The 12,918-nt window shown below is 37.6% G+C and overlaps 1 protein-coding gene across 1 annotated transcript; it reads left to right on the top strand.

Moving 5' to 3' along the window:
• Positions 1-227: 227 nt before the first annotated feature.
• LOC140151132 (uncharacterized) lies at positions 228-12,267 on the top strand. Its single transcript, XM_072173354.1, has 5 exons — positions 228-759; positions 3,527-3,570; positions 5,112-5,177; positions 10,071-10,134; positions 10,861-12,267. Exons 1-5 carry the CDS (start codon positions 697-699, stop codon positions 11,563-11,565), a joined length of 942 nt encoding a protein of 313 aa, XP_072029455.1. The 5' UTR covers positions 228-696; the 3' UTR covers positions 11,566-12,267.
• Positions 12,268-12,918: the final 651 nt, after the last annotated feature.

The raw sequence follows: 12,918 nt of genomic DNA, 5'->3' as shown, positions 1-12,918 counted from the left end.
GCGATTACTCACAATGCAGTATTTACGAGAATTAACCTTCAAGCGATATGATTGTGCAGAACAGTTGCGCTTGGTGTAAGAGATTATTGTCTGATGTATTTTCAAGGCGGAGTTGACACTAGTCTTCTTCACAGCCGGGTTGTGTCGTTTCTAACATTTGTCATTCCTAATAAACCGTGATGACCAGATGCAGCCTGAGACTAACGTTGGCATAAAACCGTTTAGCGCACATGTGCCACTCATCATATCTTTTCGTGCTTGGTGGCGGTAATATTACTGGTCATAGCCAATGAATAGGGTGCACTTTGAAAACCGCAGACGATAGTTTGTTGCTGCAGAGTGAACCGTGCTATATTTTTCAAGCCCGGAGATAATTGGGATATTATTTGAACACGCCAGTTCATAACATTGACTGGTTCATAACGTGTGTGGATTGCGACACGCATGGTGTGATGAACTCATGCAAAAACAATCACGACTTCGCAAACTACTGGAAATAACTGGACTATTTACTTGTATTTTTCATGTTCTCTAACAAATTGTGTAAAGTGAGGTGAAATTTCTTCTTGCACCAAACATTTTTCATATTATTGTACCTCACTTGTGACAGTGAGGTCTTGTTTCTTGAAATATACATTGCTAATCTAGCAGCAACTGTTTGTGTGTATAGCTGAGTTGAATAATTGAATTCGAAGGATGGATGCTGATACGAATACGGTTTTTATAGCGGATTATATAAAGAAGAGACGTACTAGAAATGTAAGTAATATGCTTACAGCTATTGCATTTATAGACATTTGTTTTATTCTGCTAATAAATTGCACTCAATTGCAGATGTGCAGTTATCACTTAAATGGATCATCATGATCTGTTTAGTTAATCACACCAGGCCAGCTCCGGGATCATAATACAATCATGGCAATTTAATAATTTCCAAGAATGTAGTCATTTTTTTGGTGAAAATACTGAGCTATGTTTACTCACGTGTAGTTCATGGGTTATACCATGATGTTAACCGTCTCAACGGAAATTAGTTAACCGGTACGGCTGTAAGGAGCTGAAACTCGTTTGTGTATACAAATATTTTGACCTTACCATATCTACTGTCACCTTTAAACGTGATATCATGATATGCGCTTACACGATTAAAAATTACCATGATGGCTACATCCTATGTTGAGATGCGTGGTATGGCAACGAAGTATTGAGTAGATGGATCTTAATTATTAAATGTATGTTTTTTGTGTCGTTGTTTTTTTTATTGGGTCAATTATATAGCTAGCTATCTATTTCGTGTGATTAGTGGTGGTGTGTTTTTTGGCTTTTGCTGTTGGATTCTATAACCATATCGATATCTGATGATCATGAGTGGCTCAGTTTAGATTTATAAATTGGTAGACTCGAATATATTAGTATAGTTAGCTGTAGGGTATACGGTATACTGAATGGGAATTCCCCAGTCCCTGTATAAAATGGAGGGGTTATGCATCTAGGTCAAATGTTATGATAAAGTTGAACTTGATGTGGGGAAAGGACTCAGCGCGGAGAAACGGGAATATTTTGAGGTGACCTTGATTTTGTGAACTGTTGGTTAATAATGCAAGTTGATAATGCGCTAAAATAATCACATTGACATCCCAGAGGGTAAATGATGCACATTGCACGCGGGTGTGAGGGTGACGGGGGCCGGGTAGGGGTGGGGGTGTGTGGGTGAGTGGGATGTGTCAGGATATTGTGCATGGGACCAGGTGTGGAGGAATAGGTTGTTGGTGGGGTCGGTGTCGAACCCTATGGGTGGTGGGCATTCAGGGGGGGGGGTCCGGTATGAGGTTCCCTTGGGAGTGGTGTCGTACTCGTAACATAATTATGCAAGATATAAATGGGGTCAAAATAGCCCTGCTTCACTGTACCAGTATCTGAACAGGTTCTCTAAATCTCTACCCACCCACCCCCCCTGTTTGCTATATCCTTTTTTTTTGGGGGGGGGGGTGGTCCCCGGGTTGCTCCCCTCGTGTTTGGGGGGGGGGGGGTCGCACATGGGAGTGATGTTGGGCGTGTGTGGGTGTGGTATCATTGGCGTGTGTGAGGGTCATACTATCTTTCAAAGACATAAAACGTCGTCACTTATTACTAGGTGCCACACCCACCCCCGCCCACACAGCACTTTGAAATGTAAGCACCGCGCCCTTGTTGTAGCCTATTGTTTATACCGGTACATAACGAGTCAGTTACAAAAGCAATATCATTAATATCAATTGAGACAGGGAAAGAAATCTATAGTAGATGTTTTTGTGCCTCCTTATAATTCCCAGTATGAAAAGGATACCAAGATTCTCAAAAAAAAACCACAATATTATTTAAAGATTTATGCGGCTCTAGATGCATTGTATTAACTATATCTTTCAATATATAGGCCTAGGCCTATACTATATGCAAATGAGCTCTTTTAATATTATGTTGTTAATATAATAATAATTAGTATGTTAATTGTTAATATAATAATCTTTCTCATGTGTTGTTAATATAACATTAAGTTGCAATTAATTCTTTCATTTATGTGCATCAGACATTTTAAAGGTAGTTTGCTACGGACGTGCGGAAATATATGATATTTGTACTGTGGACGAATACTTTACATTTCCATTTGTTACGTATGTGAAATGACCTTACTGTATAACTGGACAAAAATAAATAAGGAGAAGGTCATTAAAGCCCAAACAGGCCAAACTATGATGACAAATATTTGGATACAATAACCTTACCAAATACATTCATATAATTATTAACCTTGAGTTTAATTTAAACGTGTTTGACGAATTTCACCACTAACTTGATGATCGAAGCGTGATGAGAAGGCATTGAAGCATGGTGCCAAAAAAAAGGACATTTCAACCGTAAAATGAGGTAGGGCCTAGTGCCTATTCATACATGAAATACCTACGTTAGATTTATTTAGGCTACCTATTTAGTCCATCCCCTATACAATATTTTATTTGAGTTTAAGAGGGTACTACACCCCTGCCCCATTTTTGTGCCTATTTTTGCATTTTTCTCAAAAATTATAGCGCATTGGTGACAAGTAAGATATGTATATTATAGGGGCAAGGACTACAACTACTGCACTGGGAATTTTAATTCAGCACAGACAAAAGTTATGGAGTTACACTACAGTCGAAAATGAGGGAAAACCAATATTTGATCAATAAATCAATAACTATTTGCCTTGAGTTGCTGAATTTTCAGTGCAGTAGTTGTAGTCCTAGCCCCTATAATATACATATCTTTAACTTGTCACCAATGCGCTATAATTTTGGAGAAAAATGCAAAAATAGGCACAAAATTGGCCAGGGGTGTAGTACCCCCTTAGGTTGTATTTATTTGTATTGTATATGTAAGTAACCCTTAATCTGCTTAATCATCTTCGTGATCAAAGAGTTAAACTCGTTTCATGCCAAGTTCAAACTTGTTATGATATTTAACACACATTTCTTATTGTATTGTTTGTTTTTATTTATCATCTATGCAGGGAAAGGTTCAGTATCTAGTCAAATGGAAAGGTTGCCCCAGCAGGTAAGCATTGAAATAGAAAATTAAAAAAACAACTAGGTTTTGAACACGTCATTGTTGGATCACTTACAATATATCTGTGTATACACTATGGTCCACAAGAGCCTCATCTCAATGGCATAGTCCAATAACCTTAATTACATAATCATAGTGCAAAATTTGACCTCAAGGTGGAGAGTATGAGTTTTGTACCCAAATTTTCAAAGGTCATTCAATGAATGTACAAATGTGTTGGGGTTAAAGAACTGTGCCTCGATAGATGAGCGTGTTGTGGCTCCTGTGAAATCACGTCAGACTAAAATTCGGTTATACTGCATGTAGTGTTAAACTGCGTGATGAAATAGTCATCGCAAATGTTAAACAGAATTAAATGGTAATCGCATTATTTAGAGTTCAAGTTGTTTAAACTTTAATGTAAATGGTGTCATTTTATTTCATTAGATGTCTAGTCTGGGCTTGGTGAATAAATTGCTTACACGATTTTGTAGCCAGCCTGGTTTGATCCGCGACATGGTACGATTTTAGTTCCAATTTGACACTAAAACGCGCGTGAGATCTTAAAATTAAAAAATGAAGTCAACTATAGACGGGATTCATGTAGGCTACATCACAAAGAAGAAATTAATTAATTTATATGTTAGATTGTTTTCAAAAGGTTTCAATGAATTGGTCTAAACGAAACTGTGCATATTTCTGATGATTTTAGAAATTGCAATACGAATCGAGGTTCTATAGGATGTGGTACATAATTTGTGAAGAGAATAAAATGTATATTATTTTTAACAGCGGCTGAATTATTGATCTGAAAATTCCTTCAAAAATAGCCTGCACGTTTCCTGAGGTTAACTATTTAAAAACGGATCTTGAAAGCACTTGTTTCTTGAAGTGTTTGTACTGGATTTTAATGGACCGCTATCTATTATAAAAGGGGATCTTCTCTTACATATTCTTAAAATAGATGATACGTGTATTAAATGCAACGTTTCGTACCGAGTTGCCATGGAAAAAAGATTGGTGACAATTGTGGGCGCTAGGGGGCGTAAATACCATTTGAGAAGTGGAGTGGGTAATGAAAACATAGCTGTCATATATATTCCGAGAGGAATAGAATCAAATCGCGAAATGGGAAAATAATACAAAGTCTTATTTCTTACTTTGTATCTTGACTATAGCTATACCATCACGACATCAGATGTCACTGAATTTTAAATTGATTTATGGAACAATTCCATCTATATGTATACCGCCTTAAAAACATTTTCCGGGATTTTCCCCTTACAGACGTACATATATAATCGTCATTGGGCAGGAAAACCCTATTTTGTCCTTGTGGCACCTGAACATGTTTAAAACAAAAAGGGACCAATGACAAATAGGAGGTTTTCCTGCCCAACGACGATATATTTTTTTTAACATGTCTTAAATTAATGGTGAGTACGGGAAGTTGTTTTGACATTTCATAGTGTTTTTGATACGTGTTAATGTTGATTTATTGACATGTATGCCTAAGTCTAATGCATCAGATATTTTTATCTATTTTTCAGGCTCAACACGTGGGAACCAGAGGATAATATATTAGATCCTGCTCTGGTGTTGGAATTCGAGGAAAGGTACGTTTTTTGGGAGATATAAACGATGATAACCCTGGCCCTGATGATGGATAGAGTGACAGACACCAGACAGTCAGGATTCTGAATCTAGACATCCTGATTTTCTAATCCTGGTGCACATCGTAACATCACGAATCCTTGCTTTGGTTTTATTGGCCTTTAGTTTAAGGGATGAAATCAAAACTCGGCCGCCGGTTCCGTCCGGTTGGATCCGGTTTCTATTGTCCTAAACAATGGAATGCGGTTCAACCGCCGGTAACCGCCAGTGAACCGGCTGTCATCCCTAAATGGGTGTTATACCAGATCGACAACCTCATCCCCCCCCCACACTTTGTCCTCGGGACTTTATCTATCAAAATGGAGATCAGAAGAAAGCTCATATTTTTCTCCGAATCCCAGTGCAATTTTACGGCTGAAATGTGTTCCGTTTGGATGTTCTGAACGAAACAGTCCCATGGTGGTTAGTTACCACCCATACTGTTCCATTGGTCCTTGAGAAACATGTTTTAGTTTCTAATATCAAAACAGAAAACCGCTAGTGCAATTTAACTCAAAACTTGGGAATCAGAATATGTTGGTACAGAGGTACAAAACACACTAAATGCCTGACCCCGCATCAGTTTAGGGCAAAGAAATGAACAACGGTAACAACTAATAAAATTAATAATCTTACGCGAAAATTACCAAATTCAGAGTTTTTCAAACTCGCCGAACGGTTCAAGCCCCTTTAATATTTGTCTCAAGGTGTACAACATGCTTCATACCCCTCCATCCACTCACCCCTCATCCACACTACCCTACACAAATTGATTTGGATATTGGGAAACATGGGACCGTTAAGTTAGAACCTGAGCCTGTTTTAGTAACAACAATAATTGACAACAAATCAACAACAATTTAAAAAAATCCCAATAATTTCACTGCCTTTAAACTCGTTAAAATATAGAAACGAATTTTGAAAAGAGCATCGTTAGGTTATTGTTCAATATTTGTTCGCCGAATTGTTCCCTCGCTTGCAAATTTTATTTCCATTTGAATATATAATTGAATATAATGTTATGTTAGAATAACGTTATACATTAAAATCGTGACAAGGACTTGTATTAAGCAAATATATAGACTGCATAAATTCAATATTGACCATCTTGTCGCTCAAACGAGTGACTAAAAAAAGTAGCTTGACTCTTCCAAAAAAGTGTTTAAATTATCCCGACGCCACACGACAACGTAAAACCTGCTACTATAATATTGCACTTTAAAAAAGGAAATTCACAAAAATCCCAAATCATTACGAAAAAAATCTAAAAAGTCTTCAACTTTGAATATTTTGCTGGGAGTCGAGTCGCAGACAATATGCTTCAGCTTACAGGCGGTTATATATGATGCGAATTCCGTGCCCTATGTAAACACTCAATGAATATTTATCGCTTAATTTTATTTGTTCAATGTTCAGGCGTTGTATTGATGTAAAAGACGAAAGCGTTATTTTAAACTTCAAGGACCAAAATCTTCGGTTGAATTAGGCTTGATGCACGCACACGTTACTAAATGAATTTTGAATTTGTTTAAATTTGAAATAGTCTAATAACAAACGTAATTGAAATGGTACCATAACAAACAAACAGTTAGTGAATGAATTAAATATAAAAACATTATAGTGTAACATTCATCATGTTAGAAATTTAAACAATAAAGTGCAGAGAAAACAAACATTGCGATAAAAATATCCGTAGACACGGGCATAAATAGAGGGCCTCTATAATTTCATTGCAATAAAAATATTCAAGATATAGACATAAGCCCAAAATCAGTTGCTCATTTAAATGAATCAAAAACAGCGTTAGTCATTTCATTACAGGGGAGCCGTAACACGGAAAAACGACCTTACAACCAACGTCCTTACATGTACTACTAATTAAGTAATATGCTTTTCAAAGGCACAAATTGGTTAAACGTGATTTGGTGGCGTTATGACTAACTGTGGCATCATATAGCTATCGATTGTTAGTAATCATTGGTTATATATATCTTCGTGCAATACTAGCATGGTACGACTATTTAGTTTGAAGATAAATATAGCATCTGACGATCCGTGACGAAGACTCAAGTTCGGGCGCGGCGGCGAATTGATAATCCTGTAATTACTCATCACCATGATTACGGAAAAACAACATCAATGTCTGGTCACGTCAGTTAACAGTTTGTGTGTTTTGTGACATCATCGTCATCGTCATCATCGTCATATCGTCATCGTCACGGTCATTGTCATTATCATATTTTCCATAGTCATCATCATCATCGTCATCATCATCATCATCATCATCATCTCATCACTATCATTCATCATCGTCATCATCATTAGGCCTATCATCATCATCGTCACTATCATCATCATCATCGTCATCGTCGTCATCATCATCGTCGTCGTCGCCATCGTCGGTGGCGGCGGCCGCGCCATCATCGTCGTCAATCGATCATCATATCATCATCATCATTGTCATCATCATACATCAACATCAATATCCTCATCATCTTTTAATAATTTTGTGTCAATCCTTATAGTTCACAGAAAATTTATTGTTTCGGAAATTCAGAATTTAGCCTACAATTCATATTCTCAAAGCAATGGAGTGATTAGTGAGTGGAGTGAAATCCACAGCGCTATCTCAACAAACTTCAATTTGTTAAAATGTCCTGTACTTCTGTTATGATCATGTGGGTTCAAAAATATTATCTTCGAATGTCACCGAAAAGTTTATGTCGTCATTGGTCAATTGATCAAAATATAATCGGATAAAAAGTAAACAGATGTATTTACAAAAGTGTTTCAAAAGAACTACATCATGATAACTTGTATATGCGTAATTGATTTTATCATTGTAATATTGGGTGGCCTTTGCATATAATGCTCAAAGCGGAAGTAATATTGTATAATTGATAATGATATTACTTTCTACGACATTTCAACAATCTTGATATTTTCTTTCATCCATAATAACAATAATTAAAAAGAATTATGACGTCAGTAAGTTTAAGCGCTAAACCTCAAATTCGCCTTTAAAAGGTTCAGTGTTTTGATAGTCTTGTTAATTTGAAGCCAACAATGCACTTAAGAAACACATTAACTTGTTACCGCTTGTATAGACGAAAAGAACAAACACAAAAGGCAGATTTTCTTTCTTTTTTCAACACTTTTTCCTTGGTAGTGCCTTAAGCTAGCTAATCTCTGTCACAGTCGAGTTGATTTCACATCACGCATTGCCCTCCCATAACACAGCACCAACTGAATCGGTATGATAAAGAGATGGCCGGACGACAAAAAGCAGGTGCGGGAACCAAATCTGACGACATGAATTTAAATTTTATATCGGAGTTCAACAAAGTCGACTTGGAAATGAAGCCAAGCGCCGTACGTTGCTCTTTATAAACTAATCGCTTGGAGCAAAAAAGCGAAAATCATCATCTAAAGCCTTTACTTTTCTGAAACGTGATGCGACTCAAGTAGCGCGTGCCCCCTTTGCACTCATTATACGATTTCCGCTGGAAGGACAAAAGAGTCCAAGTTGAAACGCGTGCGTATACCTTTCACAGGTCTTTGTCAAGTTTGTGTGCCCTGCCCTGACGGTTAACACTGGTTTAATATTTTGTTGACAAATTGTTACAATCCCTTGACGAACCCACAGAGCATTATATACTCCCTATCATTCTTTCCATAATAGTCTTCCTGTTCTACAAACCGCCATTTTTTTAAACCCTATTTATGTTTTGGGACCAAACTTCTCGAGATGTTATTGGGCAATGTTGGCTCAAATGCGGATGGTAAATAAATATCCTCATAATGTGAGAATTGGGTAGGAATTAATGATAACTTAATTCATGATAGTTTCATAACAGATGTAGGTTTGTATAACTATAAATTCTGCCTGAAAAGCACGTACGTAATCTATGTCATATCTATCCAATGATCAAAATGCCCAAATGACTTTTTGCAGTCCAGAACAAAGACGTGCACCCATCCGCCCATGGAGTCCCTAGAGCGTCAAACTTACACCACTTATAATCCAGTCTATTCCCTTTTATTTAAACAAGTGTATTATATTGAAAGCAATCTGTAGGCTACATTTATCCTAATTAAATTGAATTGAACGTGCGTATAAACAAAGGACTTTTTACTTTTGATTGGATAATTCAAATGATTTGTTTTTGCTGAGAAAAACGCCATATTTGAGCTAATTTTGACGCCAACGGATAGGCTCCGTCACAACAGTTTGGTGCAAAGTATAATATATTTTTATTCTTTATAGCCTATTTTAAATGGCATGTTTTAACACATTTCAGAATAGACCGTTCGAAAAAGAAATTGACACAGCATCCCATGGGGTAATTTTTAAAGGAAATAAATAACCCGCGATCATGACTGATCATGTGTCAGTGACAAAATCTGGATTTCTGGTGTACACAACACAATGAAATCAAAATTGTATTGTAGGGCTATTCCAGTTGAAATCCTTAGACCCCAATGGAAGACATGACCTTAATCTCCCACAAAGGGGGTGTGGATTTAAAATGGCGTCACCCCATTCAGGGAATCCTATTTGAAATTCACACTCCCAGTGTGGAAGAATGGGCGACTCCATTTGAAATCTACACCCCCTGTGTGGTAGATTAAGGTCATGTCTTCCATAGGGGTGTCTGGATTTCAACTGGAATAACCCAAGACCTGCTATAACATTAAAGGTTGTGAATGTTTTAATTGTACATAGGCCTAAAATGGCCATATGCCTGTAGTGATAATGCATTACAATTTGCTTTAACAAATTTATGGAATTCTTCTTAAATTCTTGATATAGACACTCTTCCACTAAGTCCTATTGTTTGTTTTCTCATTTACAGGTTGGCTCGAGAGTATCGAAGTGGTAGACCTGGACGACGACCTAGATCTTTAATGACGGTGAAGGTAAAGAATAAATACTATCCAAAGCACGTCTACAACAACGTACCCACCCTCCTATACGCAAACACATCCCCACATTATACACAACCCCGTGCACCCCCACCAAAACAGTAAAACACACCTAGTCATAATCACACTCCACACTAAACAATAAATGTACCTTCCATCTCATCCCCTATCCACACCGCACACACTGCTCATCAGTACTCATTCTACACCCCACCCACCCCGTCCATGCACCCGCCCACCCCACCACACCAAAATAAGCCTTCACACACAACGCAATAGTACAACTCAATTTTTAACTTCATCAGCTGAACCATAACTTTATAAGCATGCAATAAGTATTATAAAACAACAATGTCTGTATACGTATGTGCTGCATTACAGTTACAGAGATGTTCGTTTGCTCTTTGGGAACGCAAGAAGATGTACGAAACGACAAAAATGTCGCGAAAGTTGTCGATTATACATGTCTCTTGTTTAATATACTTGGTCTTAATATCATTTTAATTTTTCTTAGTAATGCAACTTGATGGTAAAGACATCAACATGATATAAAGGAAAAAAAACGCACATAATTATAATCGGAAGAAAATCATTCTATGGATGGATTAAAGAAACATGTTGCACAGATAATCCTGTCGCGTCCTGTATAACTCATTTGGGAACATTATAAATAGTATCTCTAATGCTCTTCCTTTTAATCTTTTTTTTTTTATATCGTAGGAAATGAAAAATAGGCGTAGAACGCTTTTAGCGAAGGTTAAGCAGCACAGGTACCTGGCGGAGCTGATCAACAATGGAAACTCGAACAACAACACGGATGAAACGGAAGACGACAAGACTGAATCAGAAGACAGTGAAAAAGAGATTACATCCGAGAGACCGAAGATTAATGAAGTCACAGAAACAGATAAGAATGGGAATATTCCATCACTAACATCACAAAACAATGTATTGAAAGTTGCGACGAAGAAACCGTCGCATCTTTCGTTAGATTCAAACACAAACGATTTACTCTTACAACCTGTATCTGGTGGAAACTGTCGAAATGTTAACTCTCCTTTAGCTGGAATAGTGCCATCTCCAACAAATGTGTCATCTCCCAGAAGTGCTACACAACCCCCACCTTTACCCGAACGATGTCCCAGCGTAGGTACTGAAACAGCAAACAAGGTATTCATGTCCCCGTTATCACCAAGTTCAGCAACAACTATATACCCCGGAGTTACAAGGTTACCAACACCGACAAACACTATCAAACAGGGGAAATTTGCGTTACTTAGAAAATACAGAAACTCACTGGAAGAAAGGCCGAAAGTATGTGTTACGGACGTTACAGTGGGTGACGTAACGGTTGCCATTCATGAAGGTACATCCCCAAAAGGGTTCTTTCGAGATCGTGATGGAGGATCTGATGTATTCTGGTGAACATGTTCATTATTAGAGCCTTTTGGTGATTCTATATTGAACGGATGCCTCATTTAAGTGGTATCTATATGGGCCAGCAATCATGTTGATGCCAAAAACATCAGCGATTGCTCGCATGCACAACTGACGTATCTGTGAAATACGTGTAGTCAATTGAATCAAAGGCCTTCTACAATTCTAGGGGCCAAAAACGGAGAAGTTTGTAGCACCGAACAATGGACGCGAGCGTCATTGTGTAAACTGAATGATGTTCCACTGGCAAGTAAGTAATTAACGATAAACCGTGCCTTCTAGGCATACATGTTCGTCTGTGGATAAGCATGACAAGTGATTACAAGCATAGGAAGATGTGTGTTGTTAATGACTAAGAGAAATATTGGTATATTATATCCACAATAAAAAATAAGTACTCTACTTTGATATTTGTTTTGGAGAATTTCTTGAACATTCCATGATTTACAGAATCCATGTCAACCTACGCTGTGAAAAGAAGTGCTACAGTGTCTGGTTTAATTCGGACATCGGGATAATAACCTTTCTTGGTTTTTCACAAACAAAACAAACAAAGAGAGTACTTTGAAATACGTGGATATATAGTATGTTACGTAAATACGTACCTGGTTATCTTTTGTTTTCTTGTCCGAAACAACAACTTTTAGCACGTGTAGAAGGTTATTTGTATAATAAGAGTCCGTTATTTGTCAGGAAGAAGTCCTGTAGATTTTTCCCATTGTGTTATCACGGGAGCGGAAAATAGTGACAAGGTAAATTTGCAGAGCTGTTATTTTGAACATCTGGTTATCTGCGAAAACAACTCCTTTTTAGCAAGGTACGCACTCTTGCAGTGTTTTTACGCAATTACGTATGTGCTTTTACGTAAATGCGTATACGTAATGTTCAACAATCACTTTGTTAACTTATATGCACGGGTTGGTGTCTTTGGTGTTATTGCCGAAGTATAGACACAGTTAACGGTTTAGAAAAATTTTTTATTCGTTCCCGATATTCGCTGCATAAAACCTCAACTTTTGAATGTCGAGATCGCTTGTATTTTAAAACGGAGATACCATGCGGACCTTTCTACAGAATCTTGAAATGTATTACATGTATTACAATATCGCCCACATCATTGTAATTGAGTTCATCCTTTACCAGCATGCAATGATTGTATTCGCCACTTGCACGGTTCCGCCATTATGCACTATATGCGGGGAGAGCCTCGAACTGGCAGCATACATGAAAGGAAGAATTACGTAACCTTACACAGAATGTTATATGACTGGTTCAATTCCCATTCATGTATGCTGCCAGTTCGAGGCTCTCCCGCACATAGTGCATAATGGCGGAACCGTG

Source organism: Amphiura filiformis, chromosome 4 (genome assembly GCF_039555335.1).
Source record: "Amphiura filiformis chromosome 4, Afil_fr2py, whole genome shotgun sequence".
NCBI classification, from domain to species: domain Eukaryota; kingdom Metazoa; phylum Echinodermata; class Ophiuroidea; order Amphilepidida; family Amphiuridae; genus Amphiura; species Amphiura filiformis.
The sequence above is the reverse complement of the archived record's forward strand: the minus strand, read 5'-3'. Positions and strand labels throughout refer to the sequence as shown.

What these genes read in the sequence shown, in the direction of transcription:
- LOC140151132 (XM_072173354.1), top strand. Translation starts at nt 697, where the DNA reads ATGGATGCTGATACGAATACGGTTTTTATAGCGGATTATATAAAGAAG. An exon ending in AGAAGAGACGTACTAGAAAT is followed by an intron (nt 760 to 3,526) that starts GTAAGTAATATG and finishes TCATCTATGCAG; the next exon opens with GGAAAGGTTCAGTATCTAGT. An exon ending in GTGTTGGAATTCGAGGAAAG is followed by an intron (nt 5,178 to 10,070) that starts GTACGTTTTTTG and finishes TCTCATTTACAG; the next exon opens with GTTGGCTCGAGAGTATCGAA.